The sequence below is a fragment of the Camelina sativa genome, chromosome 16 (assembly GCF_030686135.1).
Source record: "Camelina sativa cultivar CO46 ecotype springtype chromosome 16, ASM3068613v1".
NCBI classification, from domain to species: Eukaryota; Viridiplantae; Streptophyta; class Magnoliopsida; order Brassicales; family Brassicaceae; genus Camelina; species Camelina sativa.
This window is the reverse complement of record NC_141895.1, coordinates 10,370,655-10,391,653: the sequence shown is the minus strand read 5'-3', so window position 1 is coordinate 10,391,653 and position 20,999 is coordinate 10,370,655. Positions and strand designations below refer to the sequence as shown.

Here is a 20,999-nt window from a genome sequence, read left to right as displayed (position 1 = left end):
CATCTACTCACACTCAAAGACATGGCATTGTGCCACCTGCTGTCCAGAACAACAACTTTGAGATCAAGAGTAGTCTCATCCAGATGATACAAAGCAAAAAGTTTCATGGATTACCAATGGAGGACCCATTGGACCATTTGGATGAGTTTGATAGGCTCTAAAGCCTAACCAAGATAAATGGAGTAAGTGAAGATGGGTTCAAGCTCTGGCTTTTCCCATTCTCTTAGGGAGACAAAGCACACATCTGGGAGAAATCACTCCCCAAGGAGTCCATCACCACCTGGGAAGCATGCAAGAAGGCGTTTCTAGCCAAGTTCTTCTCCAACTCCAGAACTGCAAGGCTAAGAAACTATATCTCCAGTTTTGTTCAGTAGAACAATGAGACGTTGAGCGAAGCTTGGGAACGTTTCAAGGGATACACTACTTGATGCCCTCATCATGGTTTCAACAATGCTTCATTGCTAAGTACACTATACCAAGGAGTGGTCCCAAAGATACGGGTGTTGCTGGACACCGCAAGCAATGGAAACTTCCTCAACAAGGATGCCGATGAAGGCTGGGATCTCGTTGAGAACTTAGCTCAATCTGATGGCCATTACAATGAGCTGTACGATCGCATTGTGCGATCTACTTGAGAGGAAGATGCCAAGTACAAGAGGGACATGAAACCCCTAAATGACAAGTTGGATAAGCTCCTAAGCCAGCAGCAGCATGTCCATGCCATCTCAGAGGAAGAACAGTTTCTACAACAAGATGGGTAGAATGCTCAGCTATAAGATGTGAACTACATCAACAACCAATGAGGGTATAACAAAGGGTACAACAACTACAAACCAAACCCAAACCTGTCCTACCGCAACCCCAACGTTGCTAATCCTCAAGACCAAGTCTACCCATCCGGAGTCCAAGGGAACCAAGGTCAGCAAAAGCCTTTTGTTCAATACAATCAAGGCTATGCTCCTAAGCAGCAGTACTCTGGCAACTACCAACCAATTGCACAACCTGGATTCAAACCACAGCAAGGCCCGCAGAACCAATCCCAAGAAGCTGATTTACGCGGACTGATTCAACAAATGATCCAAAGTTAAGCATCGACTGCAATAGACAATGCCAAACGTTTTGCCGAGATGAGCAACAAGATCGATTCTGGATACAACGACTTGACTGCTAAGTATGAATCTCTCAACACCAAGCTGAGATACCTCGAGGGCCACCACAACAACAAACCACCTCCAAAGATCAACCAGCTTCCAGGTAAAGCTGTTCAGAACCCAAAGGATTATGCCACTGCTCAAGCCATTTTCCTTGATGATGATTATGAGGACTACCTCACTAAGGACAGCAATGTTCAAGATGGGGACGCTATGGATCATTATAGGATGAATGAATATCAGTACTAGATGTCCGAGTATGAACCCAAGCCTTCACCCGAGGAGAGTGATCGTTTTGATGATCGAGCACTAGTTCAAGAATCACAATCTGGAGAACTACCTGAGGCTGTATCAGATGACACACCTGATGGTGGTAATCGGATGATACATCGAGTAGATGTTCAGATGGCAGACCAACCTCAATTGCTTGAAGCAGCAGAAGGAGAACTAGAGGAAATGTTCAATGCTGCTCTTGACATCCAATTAGAGGCGCTTGCAGAGCGTATGGGCAAGTGAAAGGCTCCACCTCCTAAGCTTTTGCCACCACACGAAATTCGAGAGGAAATCATCAAGGAGGCAGCTCAACTGGAGATTGAGATCAAGGAAGCTGTTAAGGAGATTGCGTATGAAATTCTCATGAGTGGAGTGTGCTTAGACCCTGAGCTGCGAATCGAAGATAAATTGGAGGATCCTGGCTCTTTTACTTTGCCATGCTCGATAGGACTTCGGATTTTCAAGAATTGCTTGTGCGATATGGGAGCTTCAGTCAGCATCATGCCGCTGTCAGTTGTCAACAAGATGGGTTTCAGCAGTTTTAAACCGAGTAGTCTGTATTTGGTTCTAGATGATAGAACAATCAGACATCCGATTGGGATCCTGGAAAATTTGCCTCTCAGGATAGGAAGAGTGGAAGTCCCTACTGATTTTATGATCCTTGATATGGATAAGGAACCAGATGATCCACTGATCCTAGGCAGACCATTCTTGGCAACAGTAGGTGCAGTGATTGAGGTGAAACAAGGCAAGAACATAATTGAGCATGGAGAGCATTTCAAAATGGAATTTGATGTCAAGAAAGGGATTAAAAGGCCAACCATTGATGCTCAAGTTTTTTCCACTAAGACAAAGCAGAGAAAAGTTAAGCATCTTGAAGAAGTAAAAACTACATTTGTTGTGGAACCCGGACAAGATTTGGAGAATCCATTGAATCAGCCTGCTACAGTGGAGAGGATTCCAGAACCTCTCCCTCCTAAATCTCATGCTTAAAGAGCATGAAGAGTCAAGCTTAGTGACTTTAAACAAGCTCACTTGGGAGAAAGTCCCAAATGTATCTTTTTATTTTTCTTTTGATTTATTTATTTGTTTACTTTGCATTATTCTCGATTTATACATATTTATCATAAATAAAAATTAAAAAAAAAAGAAGAAAGAGAAATTTTGGGGAACCCGAGGCTATACCCGAATCCGTACCCGACGCGCCTGGTAGTGTACCCCATCGAGTGGCGAGTGGAGTCCGAATTCCACAGCCAAAGTCCACTCTCGGCAAACCCAAGTTGAAAACTCTATCTGCAGCCACTTCTATTTAAACAAGACTCTCTCTTCCCCAAGCCAAAACCAATAAGTGCTAAAAACTTTTAAACTTCTTCCTTTTTACTTCTTCTCTCTCTGAAACTCAAGTGTTCTAAAATTTTCGGGAACTAACCCTATTGATCTCGAGTCTAGCTTTTCTTTCTTTTCAAGGGTTCCACAATGACTCCAAAGATGAAGACATACCAAAAGAAGGGGAGCAGATCAACCTCCGCCGCTGCTAGAACCGGAGGTGATGCCGCCGAAGCTCCAGATTCACAAGGAAGGGGAGACGTTCCACATTCCGAACCGTTAGCTGGACGTTTCGCATCCCTAACCCGATGCTCAACCCGATCTGCCACTCAAGAGGATGCTTGAGCAATCGATCGTGTAGATACCCGTGTTCTTTGTCCCGATCTTGTAGCTGTCGCAGTGCGCCGGTCTCCTCGACGTAGGGACCTGTCTACGTCCGAGAGAACTGTTACTGATCCTATGGAGGTTGATTCTGATGCTGGTGGAGGAGATCCAATCCTCTAGGTTGAGAAGCAGAGCTGCGGTTGCAAGAGGGAAGAGACCAGCCTCTGAAAAGGTTGATAAGGTAGCCGAGAGAACAGCTGAGGAAGAGGATCGAGATTCAGAGGAGGAGAGCCGTGACCAAGAAGAGGAGCAGAGAGAACGCACACACCAGGCCTCGCGGAGGCTGAAGCAGAAAGATGTGGAGACTCCGGCCAAGCTCTTCAAGGTCCTTTGCAAGATGAACTTCGTTGGTACCCATTTCCCTCACCGTGAAACAATGAAGCAGTTGGGAATCGCAAGAGACGTCGAGTTCCTGTTCGATATGTGCCACCTGGGCCAGATGATGTGAACCAACCTCCAAGCTTATGAGGAAGAGACGGTACACTTTCTATCCACGCTGCGGTTACACTTCTTTGAGGACCACCCGAGCCTACTACCCGATGGGAGGATCGGGTTCATCATCTTCTCCGTGCGCAACAAGGAATACCGACTCACCTACAAGAAGATGGAGAAGCTATATGGTTTCAAGGCTGGGAGTGGAGAGAACATGGAGGTGAGCAAGGAAGAGATGAAGTCCCTATGGCTGACAATAGGCGACAAGCTTCCTTACAAGTCCACAAGCTCCAAGTCTGCTCAAATAAGGAGCCCTGTTTTGAGGTATTTTCACAATTCCCTCGCCTGCACTCTTTTTGCTAGAAAGGAGACTGGGAATGTGAATGATCACGAGCTCCAGCTGCTAGATGTTGCCTTGTGTGGAGTCTTAGACAATGCTAGGGATGGTACACCACTAGTAGGAGATGCTGTGGACACCAGCATGGTCTTTGTGCTGCTCGATCAGTTCCTCTACCTTAAGTCTTGGGCAATGAAAACTGAGAGGAGAGATGGAGCTGGAGAGATCTCCATAGGAGGATTGGTCACACCAATTTTGGTAGCTTGCGATGTGCCCCTAAAGGGAGTGGTTCATGAGCCGAGATGGCTAGACGTAGACTACCTCACATTGGTGAGGTTCCTGGCTTATGAAAAGCCGAACAACATGCTGCTCTTCAAGTTTGTCCATCCAACTGCCGGAGCCACCCAAATGATCCTGCCCAGCGTCGTGTGCACCAAAATCCGGCTAGGGGATAACATAGGTTTCACACCACCTTTGGAGGAGCTGTACAATCCGGAGGAGGAGTCCGAGGCAGGAGAGAGAGAGATGACTGGGCAAGAACAGGGAGACAACTCGGATGAGTATGATTTTGAGGAGTATGTGTGCTCTCAAAAGCAACCTGTTGGGGTGAGGGAAGCTCACAAGAGGATCGGCTGGCTGAAGAGGATGAACAAGTTCCTAGCCAAGAAGGTAAAAGACCTCACTAGCTCAGTGAAGGTAATGGGAAGACAGATCAAAGAGCTGCAAGACAAGGCAAGATGTGCCTCAGCTCCCACTTCAGCTTATGCACCCACATGGATGGGGAGGAGCGGACCTTAAGGAGGAATGCGAGGATTAGAACCTCCAGAGTCCCACAGGGCATCCTCTTACGAGCCCCAAGTAGAGGAGGGTGTCATGAGACCTGAAAGATCGCGAAGAAGCCACTCAGACGCCTATCCAATGCCCGACACGATGGGGTACATGATGCCTTATCTGATGCACCCATCGAGCACCCATTCGGGTGACCACTCAGGTACTTTCCCTCTGCCTTACCAGATGTCGTATCAGATGCCCTACTCGATGCACCCTGCAATCGGCTATACGGGTGATCATTCCGGACCTCTCCCACCATACCCGTTGTACTACCCGGTGCCATACCCGATGACCTACGCGATGCCTTACCCGATCAACCCCTCGGATGTTGGTCCGAGCAGGTCGTCCGTGCGCATAACCGAGCTCTCTGATGAACGAATCCCATCGCCTGCTGAAGCCGGTGACGACCCTGGCTACACGTTGGCGAGTTTGGAGGCTGCTACAACCTCCTTCTTCACCAACCCATGAGGTACCACATTCATCCAACCTTTGCAAATAACATTGCATTTAGTTTTATTTCATTTTGTGTGATTCTTGATACCTTTTTCAAACTTTTATTTCCACAGGGACTGTGTAATTTAAGTTTGGGAGAGGGTCCTAGGATGTATATAACATTGTGTTTTATTTTCTTATTTCAAATTTTTGCATACTAGTTTTATTCATTTGAGTCTGCATCTATTTGCATAAAAAACCCAAAAATTTTGAAAAATTTGAAAAAAAAAAAAAAAAGGTGTTCATGTAGTGGCATTTTCATATTAGGATTGAGTCTAGATTGCTTCATATAGGATTTTTGCATATGCATCTTAGGGGACAATGATTAATACCACCTTGTTTAATGCCAAACATTAGTATTGAAGCTATAGCCCTTAATCACAGTTCATTGTTGCTAGATTAATCTTTGAAAAAAAATGAAAAATCTTTGTTTAAAGCCTTGCATCTTTTGAAAGCTTTCTCCACTTGCTTGAACATTGCATCATCTCTATATTAGTGGACCTAACCTGAACTTAAATTGTCTTGCTCATGGAATTTGAATACTTGCTCATGGTGACTCTAAAATCGGGTCAACACACCATTTTTACCAATCTTTTCGTTTAACCTGATTCGTTTTCCCTACCCTTGAACCCAAACCTTTCTTTCAAACCATGTATTGAATCGTTGAGTGAGGCCTTTTCATTGTGCTATAGGTTTTGAAACCTTGAGAGTATTGAGAACGACAAAGAACTGGCTCTTGATTTAGCTATTAGGATCGGTTTAGAAAGATAGGTGGTTAGCATGATTATTTGGGGTTGGGTTGAGGAATAAAAGAGAAATTAAAGAAGGAAGTCCCTAAGGTTCGATTCAAATAGCTCTAAGTCTCTAAGTAAAAAAAAAAGGTTAAACTAAAAAAATCTTGATATAGTCTCCTAGAAAAGAAAGAAAAAAAATGAGAATATTGTTAAGAGCTTAGCAAAGAAAGAAAAAGAAAAGAGAGAGAGAAAGAGCTAAATATATAAAGTTTTGATAAAAAAGAGCTAAATATATAAAGTTTTGATAAAAAAACAAAAAAAAAATAACAAAAAAAGGGGTTAATGAGAAAAGGGGTAGATTATCAAGAGTTAATCTTTGTATGCCATAATTGTTCTCGATCTTAGATAGTTTTCACAACTATCTAGCATTCCCACTTTTGAGAGTAAGCCACCCAAAGAAATTGTTTAATACCACTCTACCAAAAGTCTTACCCTTGAAACCGATTGAGCTTGATTCACCTTCCATTTGCAAGAATTCGCAAAACACTTTAATGAATGTGAAAGAGATGTTCATTGGAATTGCAATTCTTTACTTTATGTTGGAGGATGAACTAGATTGATGCATGGTGATGAGCATAGAAAAATATTTGTAAGTATGTTGATTGATCTTAGCACCATTAAACTATCTTTAAGGACTATAGCTTGAATCCTTCGCTTAGCTCAAAAAGGTTATGAGTCCCATTTTATAATCGCACCCTCCTACTTCCTTGCTAGAGGACTAGCAAGATTTAAGTTTGAAAGTCTGATAACTCTCTAATTTACATGTTTTAAGCATCTTTTTTTTTTTCACCTTAACCTTAACATTTTTAGGTCATTTACTGTAGGAATCCACATTTAGGCCATTTAGGGTGTTGCATTCTTGCATTTGCATATTTTGGATGAAAACAGGTGCTTAAGAGCCGAAAATGGGGAGAAACAAGGTCGAACCCGAGCATGTACCCAAAGGAGCTATGGAACAGGAAGAACAGCCCAAACACCAACCCGATCGAGGAGGATCTAAGAACAGAAAGAACAATCCGAGAGCCTACCCAAAGAGCAACCTGAGCACATCCTCGTGCACCCCATCGAGCAGACCCTCGGGCAGGACTGAGAAGCTAGGATTAATGGGTTTCCATATATAAACCCCTCTCTTCTTCCACTCGCTCTAGCACGCCGCAGACCCTCAAACCAGAGAGCGAGAGCTTCTGAGAGAGATCTTGAGCAACTCAAACATTTTTTCTATCTTTGTTAGGATTTATTTTACTTCTTTTTGCTATTCTTTTAGATTTCTATTATGTACTCTTCTCTTCTACTTTATCTTTTAATACAATGCAATTTTCGTTTATCTATGCTTTTATGTTTTCTGCAATGAGATCTGAGTATTGTAGTAAAGTTTCTAGGGATGGGATAGACGATTTTGTGTTCTTGATCGGTTAGGATGTCTTAGCTTGGTTGTTTATGTTATATAAATTTCCTTCTAGATTGGTGTTCTTAATGCTATCAACAGACCGAGAGGTTGAGATTAGATCTAAGGCGTTTTACCACCGAGAGGTGTAGATGAAATGCTTAAATCAATCAATGCTAGAGACTTACTCACTTAGCCTAAGAGATTAGATGAGTAAGGGTTTTATTGACAATAATGGATCGGTTTGTATTGTCTGCTTGGTCATGTTTCTCCAACGAGAGTTGGGTAGGGAAGTGATTAAGGTTGATTGTTTCTATCACGAGAGTGTTTTAACAAGATTTTAGATATTCATTGTCTAGGGAATATTTTCTTGAGCCATGTAGGACATCCAAATTGGTCAGGAACACTTAGGAGTCGATTACCCCATCCTTAGGAGCTTTCTCATTTAGATTGTTTACATTTTTATTCATCACTCGATACCTGCTTCGAGTATACCTTCGAGTTGTTCTTGTTTATCTTGTATACTCGATCACCCCACCCAATCATGTACTCGAATGCTTGCATCGAGTGCTTAGGTCGTGTGGTTCTTGTTCTTTTGCTTTCTTTTGTTTATTTTAGGATTGTTAGATCAAACCCAACTATTGCTTGGCTTGACCTGCAAAGTTATGATCATATCTTATCTGCTAGCATCACAACCATTTGGATTGATAACCCTTTGTACTACAACTGCATAGGGCTTTGACTATTGGCTTTGCACCTTTAAAGAGGTTTCAGAGGCCACTTTTCTAGGACTCAGGTTTGGCTACAAATTCTGTTCAGGGAGAGGTGTTTTCCTAGGTAGGGACGTGGGGTTGACAGGTGCAGGTTTAACTGATTCAGACGTTGGATTGACAGGTACAAGGTCAGCTGTTTCGGATGCAATGCAGACTGAATCACAGAAGAGAACCCTAACGTTAATTTAGCGGTTGCAAATGAGATAGGTCCGACATTGGCTTAAGAGGATCAGATTGTGGCAGGGAGAGATTGTTGATCAGATGATGGTTCAGGTTGGGATTGGGGATTTATGTTCAGAGGTACTTGATTCAGATCAGAAGAATGATGGAGGTTTGGAAGACTCTTTGGATGGTCCTACTTTGGATTTATGTTCGGTTTCTGCAACTCTTGGGGTGGAGGTCGCTGATACAGAGGCGGATTCTACGGATATGAATGTTGATGTAGGTGATGAGTCTGCCTCTGTTCCGCCGGTGGATAAGGTTAGCAAGGCTAAGTCCCCTTTGGCTCTCAAAGGAATAGCTTCTAAGAAGTTGAATGTGTATATGTGCACAACACCAAGGAAACGCCTTGCTCCTAAAGCTAATGACTTAGCTGAAGAGGGTACAAACCAGAGGAACCTGGTGCAGGAGAAGGGAACAACTGGTGGGTATCTCAGGGATTTGTGGATTTTAAGCTGAAATTGTCAAGGGCTTGGAAAAAAAGCAACTATTGGATATCTCAGGGATTTGTGGGGGAAGCATCGGCCTGACTTTTTATTTTTATCTGAAACTAGTCCGTCTTTATTTTTTTTGGAACCTTTTGTTGCTCATTTTGTTTATTCAACCTTAATAATGGTTGAACCTATCGGTGGTTGTGGCGGTTTAGCCTTATTTTATAATAAGAGTTATGATGTTTCAATTTTATTAAGTCTAATAGGTTAATTGATGTGGAATTTATTTATAAAGGATATTATTTATTTTACTTTTGTTTATGGTGACCCGGTTCCAAAGAACCAAGATTTAGTTTGGGAGCGGTTAACGCATATTGGTCTATCAAGAGACTCTCCTTGGTTAATTATTGGAGACTTTAATGAACTAAAAGGTAATCATGAAAAGCGGGGCGGGAAACTCCATCATGCGTCTTCTTTTGTGGGCTTTAATACAATGATTTGTCACTTTTGTTTATTAGAGTTTCCCGGGATTGGAGATAGCCTGTCTTGGCATAGTTGGCGAGAAAAAAAACCAATTTGATGTCGTCTTAATCGGGCTTTAGCCAATGAGAAGCTCCATGATCATAAATCGGTATTAGCCTCTCTTGAGGACAAAGTCCGGCGAGGTAGGAGTAGTTTTCGTTCTGGCAGACGGTGGCTTGATAAAGAGAGTTTATTTGGCGCCATCTCAGAAGGTTGGGATTCTGGGGTAGCGGTGCCAACTGGCAACTTCATTGAAAATATTACTAATTGTCATCAGGCAATCTCTCGGTGGCTGAAAGCGCAGGTCCCGTATCGTTGGGAAACGATTGAGGAATTAAAGACCCATTTGGCGACCGCTCAGGCGGATGATACTGTGTCTGTTAAGGCTATTTTGGAACTGACTTGGAAATTGCGAGAGGCTTATTGGGATGAAGAGGTTTACTGGTATTAGAAGAGAAGGAGCCGTTGGATGCATCTTGGGGATCAACATACTAGTTATTTTCATGCCCAGACAAAACAACGACGAGCTAAGAATCGTATTGTGGGTCTTCATCATCAGGTTGGACAATAGGTTACGGAGGAGACTAAGGTACAATGCATAGCTGCCTCTTATTTCCATGGGCTATTCACATCCACGGACCCCTCAGATTTTGAGGAAACACTGGGTGAAGTTTGCACGTCCATCACGAGTGAAATTAATTTATTGACGTGATTGATCATAAAAAACAGGAAATTAAAGAGGCTTTGTTTATGATGCATCTTGATAAAGCCCCTCGGCCGGATGGTATGGCGGCTCTTTTCTACCAGCGGGCATGGGATACGGTTAAGGCTGACAGCCCTTTTCAGAGAGGTGTTTTTGATAAAAGATTAAATATGACAAATATATGTCTTATTCCTAAGGTGGATAAGCCGACTCGGAAGACTGAATGGAGGCCTATCAGCCTATGCAATGTTGGGTACAAGATTATCTCGAAGATTTTATGTCAGCAGCTGCGTACCATTTTGTCGGCATTGATCTCTAAGACGCAATCGGCCTTTGTGGAGGGGCGTTTGATTACAGATAATATTTTGATTGCTCAAGAGATGTTTCATGGCCTTTGCACTAATCCTTCTTGCAAGGGAAAGTTTTTAGCCATTAAAACAAACATTAGTAAGGCCTACGATCGTGTAGTATGGTCCTTCATTGAACATTTGCTGCGGAAATTTGGTTTTTATGAGAAATAGATTTCTTGCTCATGTGGTGTGTCACGTCTGTTCAGAATACAGTTTTGTTAAATGGTCAACCACATGGGTCCATACTTCCTTCTAGAGGGCTTCGGCAGGGGATCCCCTGTACATAGGTCCTCATTGCAAATCTCTGCAAGGCGGAACGGTCTACGCTTATCATGGGTATTAAGGTGTCAACTACTTGTCCCGCGATCTCTCACTTATTGTTTGAAGATGACAACCTTTTTTTCTTTCGGCCCACGAAGGAACAATATGAAGTTGTTTTAGGATTTCTTCGGCAGTATGAACGGGATTCTGGATAGCAGATTAACTTTCAGAAGTATTTGGTTCAATTTGGGCATACAATGGATTCGAATTTGCCTGAGGAATTAAAAGGCATCTTGGGAATCACCACTTAGGGTGGTATGAGTTCCTACTTGGGCATTCCTAAAAGTATTGGTGGTTCAAAAACAAAAATCTTCTCCTTTGTTCAGGATCGATTACAAAAATGGACAGGTGGCTGGCCTGCCAATTTGTTGTCCAAGGAAGGGAAAGAGGTGATGATCAAATCGGTAGCGACCGCCGTACCTACCTTTGTTATGTATTACTTTCGACTTCCGAAAATGGTTACACGGAAACTTACTAGTGCGATTTCTAATTTTTGGTGGAGTTCACTTGGAGAATCACAAGGGTTACATTGGGTCGCTTGGGAAAGTTTTGTGTTGAAAAGATAGATGGAGGGTTGGGTTTTCGGTGTTTGGATGACTTTAACACTGCATTGTTGGCTAAACAACTCTGACAGTTGATCACAGTTCCAGATTCTTTATTTGCTAAGGTATTCAAAGGTTGCTACTATAGGCATTCCAACCTGTTGGATCCAATTAAATCTTACTCACCGTCTTATGGATGGTGAACTATGGTGTCTGCTCGCTCTCTGGTAAACAAAGGACTTATAAAACGGGTAGAATTTGGTGATTCCATTTTAGTATGGTCGGATCCCTGGATCCCTGCTCAATTCCCGAGACCAGCAATGTATTCGGGATCGATCTTACGTTTAGAGTTGAAACTTTCATTGACAGAAACTCTCATTCCTAGAATTTGGCGTTGCTTTCGGCCTCTTTTGAGCCGAAGGATGTTTCCCTTATTTCTGCTTTACCTCTCGGTAATCCAAATTCACCAAATAGGTTGGGTTGGCATTTGACGAAAACTGGCATGTACACAGTTAAATCTGGGTATAAAGCTTTGCAGCAGAATCATGCGGTTTTTTTACCTGTTTCTGACCCCAATATTATACCTCTGCAGGCCTTTGTTTGGCAAATACGGTGTCTACCAAAAATTCGACATTTTTTGTGGCAAGCAATTACGGGTTGTGTGGCGACAACAACTAATCTGCGGCGACGTGGAATGGGCTGTGATTTTGAATGTGCCCTTTGTGGCGGGTCGGAGGAGACAATCAATCATGCTCTATTTTTATGTCCCCCAGCTAGACAGGTTTGGGCTTTTTCCCCATTTCTGGCATCTTCGGGTTGTTTTCCTTCAAAATCTATCTATGCAAACATGGATTCTTTATTCTGGAGATTTCAGCAGATTCCTTCGGCGGATGTTTTCCCATGGATCCTTTGGTATATTTAGAATGCTAGGAATGATAATTTTTTTTTAGCAATTTGGATTCTAACCCACTAGCGATATTACGTTTAGCAGAGGAGGAAGCTAAGCTTTGGTTTTAGGCACTGGAGGAGACTTTGGGAATCTCTCCACAGGGTTGCACTCGGCCGAATTCTGGTACTACAGTTAATGATATTGTTGTGGTAAGTAGACATATAACCAGTTATCGTTGTTTTGTGGATGGATCTTGGAAGGTGACTGACCAATATACTGGCAGAGGATGGTATTGCATTTCCCCTAAGGGAGAATCTCCCACTATGGGTGCATCCAATTTTCGTTGTAACTTGTCATCCCTCCATGCAGAAGTGGAAGCTCTAATTTGGGCAATGAAGTGTATGATTAGCGCGGATAATGAGAATGTTGTTTTACTCACCGACTGTTCTGACTTGGTGAAGATGGTGTTTTCGCCTTCTGAGTGCTTGCATTCAAGACATATTTGGACAAGATTGAAGTGGATAAGGAAGAATTCCTATCATTTTCTTTAGTCTTAATCCCCCGATCACAGAATGGTAATGCGGACAAGCTGGCGCATCGTGCTAGAATCAAATCGCATCAAATTACCTATATAAACGTTATTCCAACCAATTGGGTCGTTTGAGTTGATCTTGTACTTTGTTGTAAAAAAAAAAAATTGGGTCTCTAGCCGCGACCAATCAAAAACATTTAGGGTTAAGCTTCTTCTCATCTAAGTGCAAATTTTATTTTATTAAACTTTTGGTGTCATCTAAGAGAGAAAAACATTGTGCAGAGTAAAAACTAAATTATTTGTTAGATGGAATTTTCAAAATACCAAAAATTTATCCCCAAAATAAAATCCAAAATCTATATTAACATTTTTTAAGTACATTTGATGTTTTACCCTTTAAGTTATACTTATTTAGAAAGTTAATTCTTAAAAAATTGCACAAAAAAAAAACAAAATCAATTAGATTCCTAAAATGTTTGTACCAATTTGGTTTATAATTTCTTAAAACAATTTGTATATTTAGAAATTTATTACACTTAATTTCCTATGCCAAAAATATCTATACAATATTTTTTCCCTTTAAAAACTCTAATATTCAATAAGAATTATATTGTTTGATATGAAAAATTAAAATCACTAATGATTATTAATATGATGATAAAAAAATGTAAAAATAATTATTTCACGATTTAAATCTAATAAATTGGAGTATTTATAATATAATATAATATGTGCTATACTGCATAATAACTTTTACGGATATAATTATTTCACCGGTTAAATCTAAAAAATATTAAACTTATGTGTTAAATTTAAAAACACAAAAAATTTAAAAATATAATAATATAAGAATAATTCTTTCACGGATTAAATCTAAAAAAAACACTAAAAACTTAAATTTTTATAACTATAAAATATTCAATACGGAAAATGTAACGTTATTATAAATAAAACTAAATTTTTGTCCTATCGTTTTTGCGATATACAACTAGTCAAATTTTTGTAATAATAATTAAAATACAATTATATAATCTTGAACACTAAACCAAAAAAACAAAATTAACAAATAAATATGATTTTTTTGTGAAAAAAAAACAAATAAATGATTTTTTAAAATTGAGTTCTTTTTTATATTTATCGCGAGTTAAAATCTAGTTATTAGAATGGATTCTGATCATAAATTCTAGAATCGAGTCTTGAGACCACAAATAAACCCGTTTGCGGATGCGGGTAAAGTAAAATCCGGCCCATTGAAGTCTCGGTCTATCTCCAACACAATAATAATAAATTAGGGGGCGCAGTCTTCTTCATTAATCTCGAGAGATCGGGAACTCAAAGGTTAAAAGCTTAACATCTCTACGCCGCAACGGCGGAACCAATCATGCCGTTAATCCAAAGTAGTTGGTTGGGGTTAAAAGCTTCTTCTCTTGTCATGTCTTAAAGAAGAGCTCATATTCAACATTGGTGGTGACAGACAGCTAAGGGAGTAAATAAGTTGAAATTTAGTATCTTTCTTGTTTTAAACTAAAAAAAAAAGTGTGAGCCTGAAAGAAATCGCGAACAAAAAGGCATCACTCGGATCTCTCTAAGTCGCCGCCATGGGAGTCCCGGCGTTTTACAGATGGCTCGCCGACCGATACCCCAAGTCAATTAGCGACGTCGTTGAGGAAGAACCTACCGATGGAGGTGGTCGCGGTGGTGACCTAATCCCTGTTGATATCACCAGACCTAACCCTAACGGCTTTGAATTTGATAATTTGTATCTCGACATGAATGGTATCATTCATCCTTGTTTCCACCCTGAAGGAAAGGTATGTAATTTTATATATAGCTTTGGTTCCAGGGTTTGAGCTGATTGTATTAGGGGGTAGTACTCAGTATATATGGATTTGTTTGTTTTTATTGAGAACATGAAATCATTGAGTTTAGCAGATTGTTGGAGAAGATTAATCTTGATTTAGTACCAGTTATGGGAAGCAAAAAAGTCAATGGAAGCAATGGCCAACATTGGTGATACTAGAGTTAGGGGATTGGAATTTGAGTTTATCGTATTAGGCAATCACAAGTAAACATGTATTTGTTTTGTTGTATGCGAAATGAAATCACTAAGTTTGGTATTTTGATGAGAAGATGATTATTGTTTGTGTACTAGTTGTTGCTTACTGAATGTCAATAGAATCAATGGCCAACTTGTTGATACTAGATTTTGGGATCTAAAGTTCATTTCCGAAACTGACTTCCATGTTTTATTTGGGAAATTGGATGCAAATGGCTGTGTCTATTTTGTTCATGTATCACGTATGCGAGTCTAGAGTCGGTTTGTTTTTTTAAAAAGGTTTCGACTAGAGAAAAAAGAGACAGCGATGTTCTTAGTTTATCATTAGTGTTGAGGAGGTATTATTATTATCCAGGGGAATGAGTTTGTGTAGCAATATGTCTATACTTGATTTCCCTTAAGATTTCACTAGCTAATCCTATTTTGATTACGATGCAGCCTGCACCAGCCACGTACGATGATGTATTTAAATCGATGTTTGAGTACATTGATCATCTTTTTACTTTAATACGTCCGAGGAAGATTCTTTATTTGGCTATAGGTGATCTTGCGCTTTCTTCTTCTCCCCTGTCTGTTTTGCTTTATGAGATTGGTTCTGATTATGTATGATGTTGCAGATGGTGTTGCACCCAGAGCAAAGATGAATCAGCAGCGTTCTCGACGTTTCAGGGCTGCAAAGGATGCAGCAGAGGCTGTATGTTCTCTTTGTATTTCTTTTTACATTTACTTTTGGCTTTGCATGGGTGTCACTGTTGCTTACACTATATCTGGTTTCATAGGAAGCTGAGGAAGATAGGTTGAGAAAAGAATTTGAGACCGAGGGCCAAATCTTGTCTGCTAAAGAAAAAGCAGAAACCGCAGATTCAAATGTCATTACTCCTGGGACCCCTTTTATGGCTATACTTTCAGTAGCTCTTCAGTATTACATCCAATCTAGGTTAAACCGTAACCCTGGCTGGAGATATGTTAAGGTGTGATACTGTTCATCTAACTTAGCTGATATTTCCGAACTGTCCAAGACTTGCATTCTTTCCACTTTCTGTTTAGTTAACGTTGCCTCTTTACATATGGTTGTCAAGGTAATTTGTCTTCCTAAGAATTTGTGGATTATTATTTGAAGGTAATACTTTCTGATTCAAATGTTCCGGGCGAAGGAGAACACAAGATAATGTCATACATCCGTCTCCAACGTAATCTTCCTGGTTTTGATCCAAATACACGGCATTGTCTATACGGTCTGGTTAGTGTTAATTCACAATGTAGTTGTTTTACTTCCTATTTACTTGGTAAGGCGTTGGTGCTTCTTCCAACAAATTGCATATTGCTTCTTGCTAAGAACTGTATATTGTTTTGCAGGATGCAGATTTGATAATGCTCTCTCTAGCCACACATGAAGTTCACTTTTCAATCTTAAGAGAGGTAGCTTGTTTTCCACCCATAGGCTCTATATTTTCTGTAATATTCGGTCTGTCAAATTATGAGTCATCTTACTCATTCCAGGTTATCACTTACCCTGGCCAACAAGAGAAATGCTTTGTGTGTGGACAAACTGGTCACTTTGCGGCAGATTGCCCTGGAAAATCAGGTAGCACAAATGCAGCATCTGATATTCCAATCCACAAGAAAAAATATCAGGTTTAAGTAGTTTTCTTTATCTTCTCCAAAAGATGTTGCTGCAGTTGAACAACATGCCATTCTTTTTTTCTTTGGGAGCTTTCTCATATCTTTCTAATATAATATTTTTTTATAGTTCCTGAACATTTGGGTGTTGCGAGAATATCTGCAATATGAATTGGCAATTCCAGATCCTCCTTTTGTGATCAATTTTGAGAGAATTATAGATGACTTTGTATTCCTTTGCTTTTTTGTTGGCAATGACTTCCTTCCTCATATGCCTACATTGGAAATTCGAGAGGTATGTACATGATGAAAGCTTTTCATTACTTAATTACCTGTTATACATAATATGATGGTAGTGTAGATTGTAAAATACAGTAAAAGCCCTGTGAAGAATCAATATCCTGTTTTATAATACCATTGGGGAAATGATACTCGATTGTTTTATATCTTTATACTCCGTTTCTTTGTTACTTCAGGGAGCTATAAACTTGCTGATGCATGTTTACAGAAAGGAGTTTTCAGTTATGGGAGGCTATTTAACAGATTCTGGTGAGGTACGTTATTCGTTGTTTTTATCTTCTCCCACATTTCATTCTCGCTTCACATTGCTATTTTGTATGAGCTGTGTAAAGTTTTCCATTAAATTGCGTTGCTTCTATTTTGTCTGGCTATATGATTACCAATGAAATCCTGAACTGCATTAAGTTCGTTTTATACATTAACCCATTGACAATTTTCTTTTCTTCTGCACTAAATAGGTTTTACTAGATAGGGTAGAGCATTTCATTCAAGCTGTTGCTGTTAATGAAGATAAAATATTTCAGAAAAGAACACGGATAAAACAGGTATTTGTGACCTATACTCTATTTCCCCTTACACAAATAAAAAAAAACTTTGGAGGCTTTAGGGAAGGAGGGTGCTCATACCCTTATTGATTACAAGTGGAATGCTCATACCCTTATTGGCACTACCTGAAAGCTCGCTTTTGAGTGAATGATACTCCTTATAAGGCAATAACTAGTTCCACTTGTAATCAATGGGTTTGTTATTTGTATCATATTCTTCCGCTATGTTCAGTCTGCATAAGTTATGGCTAATGGTGTGCTGATTCTGGTATCAGTCAATGGAGAACAATGAAGAAATGAAACAACGATCAAGAAGAGATCCATCTGAGGTACCACCTGAACCGATAGACGATAAGGTAAAATAGTGTAGTGCAAATGTTTTCTCACCTGTGAGATGTATATTGATTGACACGGAAAATTGTATAGGAGCTTTAACTATAGTTTCTCTTTTATTTTGGGTAGATTAAGCTAGGAGAACCAGGCTACAAGGAGAGGTATTATGCAGAGAAGTTTAGTACGACCAATCCAGAGGAAACTGAGCAAATTAAACAAGACATGGTGAGGTTTACGTCAATTAACTCTCTCATGTTGAAAGTTTCCTACTGTGCAGATAACACTTGATATCTGCACAGTTCTTTCTAGCTCTTTGGGAGGCTTATAGCGCGAAATGAACTACTTTCTTCAAATGACTCTTGAGACAGTCTGGATGAACATAAACTTATAATTAAGTCTGATAACCTGTTTTCCTTGTAGGTACTAAAATATGTTGAAGGTTTGTGCTGGGTTTGCCGGTACTACTACCAAGGTGTATGCTCTTGGCAATGGTCAGTCTGACTTTTACAAAAAGTTTACAAATGTCATGTTATTCCCATGAGAGCCATGTATTCTAACAATTACTAGAATATCTTATTTTATAATAGACTGATGGGTCTCTTCTGGAGAAAGACTTTGATATAGGTGTCAGTTGCTGAGATATATTAAGTTGCAAAATTGAAAGCAAATTTGAAATGCAAGTTTTTGATTGCTAACCCTTTCTTCTAATTGTTTCAGGTTTTACCCATACCATTATGCTCCATTTGCTTCAGATCTTAAGAATCTATCTGATTTGGAGATCACATTTTTCATTGGAGAGCCCTTTAAACCTTTTGACCAGTTAATGGGGACATTGCCGGCTGCAAGGTTCGTTCCTTTTTTGGTAACTTTAATATAAATATTTGGGCACCTGTGGTGATGTAAATTGTGTTTCTTGGTTGCCGCAGTTCAAATGCGCTGCCTGGAGAATACCGGAAGTTGATGACTGATCCTTCATCCCCGATCCTGAAATTTTACCCTGCCGGTAATTGTTGATACTGAATATATATTTATTGTTGTTTTCCTATATATTTATGATGGGTAGTGGACACTCATAAGCTCTTATTCTGTTAATAGATTTTGAGATTGACATGAATGGAAAGCGCTTCGCCTGGCAGGTTCATGCTTTTCTGTGTTCAGTGGATAAAGTGATAGTGTTATCATACTGAGACTGTATATCTTGTTCTTCAGCTATTGATGTTGTGTGTTTTGAACTTGATGTGATCCAGGGTATTGCAAAACTTCCTTTCATTGAGGAGAAATTATTGTTAACTGCTACAAGGAAGCTTGAAGAAACGCTAACGGTTTGTACTGAAGCTTTATCAAAATATATTAGCATATTGTTTGGTCAAAACTTCATTCTCTCAAAGGAAACTATAATTCTTTTTGAAAGATGATTCTTGAACCTTCAAAATGGTTTTTTTGTTAGTTATAAAGTAGGTTTACAGCTTAGATTGCTCTAGCCATCAGCTTTTATTGCAGTGTCTGTGTTGACTAGAATGATGACTAGAATGATTGATTAGTATGGATCCATCTGGCAGGTGGAAGAACGGCAACGCAACAGCGTGATGCTTGACTTGTTATACGTACACCCCGCTCATCCACTGGGCCAACGGATCCTGCAGTACTACCATTTCTACCAGCACATGCCTCCACATGAACGTCTTCCATGGATGATTGACCCGAATTCTAGGTTGGCTAAAATTGATAATTAACAAGCTGTGTATAATCTGGATATCAAGCTTGTTTTTAATCCTCAATTCTTTTGTATTTGTTCAGCCAAGGAATGAACGGTTTTCTCTGGATTAGTGAAAGGAATGGTTTCCAAATTAGAGTGGATTCCCCTGTCAATGGTTTGCCATGGCTTGAGCAGAACCGAGCCTTGTGCGTTTCTTGTGCTTCACAAGTTAGTGTTATATGAAATGGGTGAAGTCTTGCTTTACTCACTTAGATTTTCCTCTAAATTTTCCAGAAATGTTACGTACCTGTGTCCTGCCAAACACTCTCATATCTCAGAACCACCAAGAGGAGCGATCATTCCGGACAAGGTATGGTTCCACAAAGGAGTTCGTCAATAAACAGTAGTCCTGTCTGCATTAAAAGATATAGAAACTTACGTTTTCTTATTAGCGTTTAGGAGAATCTATTTGCTTGAATCTCAAATGTCAATGTCTTCTTGCCAGTCTATTTATCTGCTAAATATTCGTTGCAAAAAAATATTCATTATTGAAGTTCAATTTGCAGATCTTGACGTCAGCAGATATAAAGCCATTTCCCCCTTTATGGCATGAAGACAATAGCAACCGACGCCGACAAGCCCGAGATAGGTAAGGAGATTATACTACAGACTGATATTTGAAGATCATAGTGTGAAGTAGGTTAAAGGAACCATATGATATATCTACTGTGCAGGCCTCAAGTGGCTGGAGCTATAGCCGGACCTTCGCTGGGAGAAGCAGCTCATCGTTTGATCAAAAACACCCTTAACATGAAATCCTCTACTGGTTCGGCTTCAGGATTAATTGACCCAAATGGATACTACCGAAATGTACCGGGTAATCATTATTATGGTGGAGTCAATAGACCAAGAGCACCGGGTCCCTCTTCTCACAGGAGAGCTTATGATGATGACTCGAGCTATTACTACTATGGAAAGTATAACAATAGCTCACAGGGAACGTTTAGCAACGGTCCAAGATATACTGGTCCATCAAATGGATCACAAGACTATAACCGAAACTACAACTCCAAGGTAGTAGTAGAGCAGCAAAACCGTGGTAGACTTAGAGCTGGAATGTCTGGTTTATCGATAGAAGATAACGGAAGCAGAAGCAAACAGTTGTATTCAAGTTATACAGAAGCTGCTAATGCAAATTTGAACCCGTTACCCTCACCACCCACCCAATGGATCGGTACACAGCCAGGTGGTAATTTCGTCGGTGGATACTACAGGGAAGGAGTTGGGTATGGTGAAACAAATGGAAAGCCGGTAAAGAAAGTAATTTATCAGGCCAAGACACAACCAAGTCATCGAGGCGCAAACATGTGAGATTGTTAGTTGAGGCGCTAGGGAGGTTTCTGTACAGGTGAGTCCCTTTCTTTTGCTGCAATGGCCTTTTGTATGGTAACAACGTCCCCGCTTCATCTTCTGCCATGAATTATATCTTAAATTTCTGGCTTAAGCTAAAGGCAAATGTACAATGTACCTTTGGACATTTCTTTTGTTATATATATTTATTGCATTAAACTTGTTTAGAGTCTTTAGACAGCTTTTGGCAATTGGTTATTCAACTTTCGTTGTTCCTCCTTCTACAGCATTTGTCCATTGGTTTCCTTAATCTATTTCAGTTTGCTTATTGATTCGTGTTCTACATCATCTTTACATGATAGGCAACCCAACTACTAACCAACATAAATCCGAGTTTAAAGATCCGAGCCCTG

General features: G+C 40.1%; 1 protein-coding gene and 1 non-coding gene across 2 annotated transcripts; one reads left to right on the top strand and one right to left on the bottom strand.

Moving 5' to 3' along the window:
• Nucleotides 1–338: 338 nt before the first annotated feature.
• On the bottom strand, nucleotides 339–445 carry LOC147925416 (small nucleolar RNA R71). Its single transcript, XR_015585522.1, has one exon. It is a non-coding gene; the product is annotated as a small nucleolar RNA R71 (small nucleolar RNA).
• A 13,432-nt stretch (nucleotides 446–13,877) lies between these two features.
• Nucleotides 13,878–20,914, top strand: LOC104750270 (5'-3' exoribonuclease 4). Its single transcript, XM_010472042.2, has 22 exons — nucleotides 13,878–14,497; nucleotides 15,181–15,283; nucleotides 15,360–15,436; nucleotides 15,522–15,713; nucleotides 15,863–15,982; nucleotides 16,099–16,161; nucleotides 16,243–16,377; nucleotides 16,493–16,657; nucleotides 16,839–16,916; nucleotides 17,121–17,207; nucleotides 17,483–17,563; nucleotides 17,670–17,765; nucleotides 17,961–18,031; nucleotides 18,258–18,386; nucleotides 18,467–18,543; nucleotides 18,636–18,676; nucleotides 18,788–18,862; nucleotides 19,100–19,251; nucleotides 19,338–19,442; nucleotides 19,531–19,606; nucleotides 19,803–19,885; nucleotides 19,971–20,914. The coding sequence occupies exons 1-22, from the start codon at nucleotides 14,285–14,287 to the stop codon at nucleotides 20,605–20,607; spliced, it is 2,856 nt and encodes a 951-aa protein (XP_010470344.2). The 5' UTR covers nucleotides 13,878–14,284; the 3' UTR covers nucleotides 20,608–20,914.
• The last annotated feature ends 85 nt before the right edge of the window (nucleotides 20,915–20,999 follow it).

Excerpts from the sequence above, each read along its gene's own strand:
- LOC104750270 (XM_010472042.2), top strand. The coding sequence starts at position 14,285 with ATGGGAGTCCCGGCGTTTTACAGATGGCTCGCCGACCGATACCCCAAG. Across the intron at positions 18,032-18,257 it reads GGTGTATGCTCTTGGCAATG|GTTTTACCCATACCATTATG; the intron begins GTCAGTCTGACT and ends TAATTGTTTCAG. Across the intron at positions 18,863-19,099 it reads AGCTTGAAGAAACGCTAACG|GTGGAAGAACGGCAACGCAA; the intron begins GTTTGTACTGAA and ends TCCATCTGGCAG.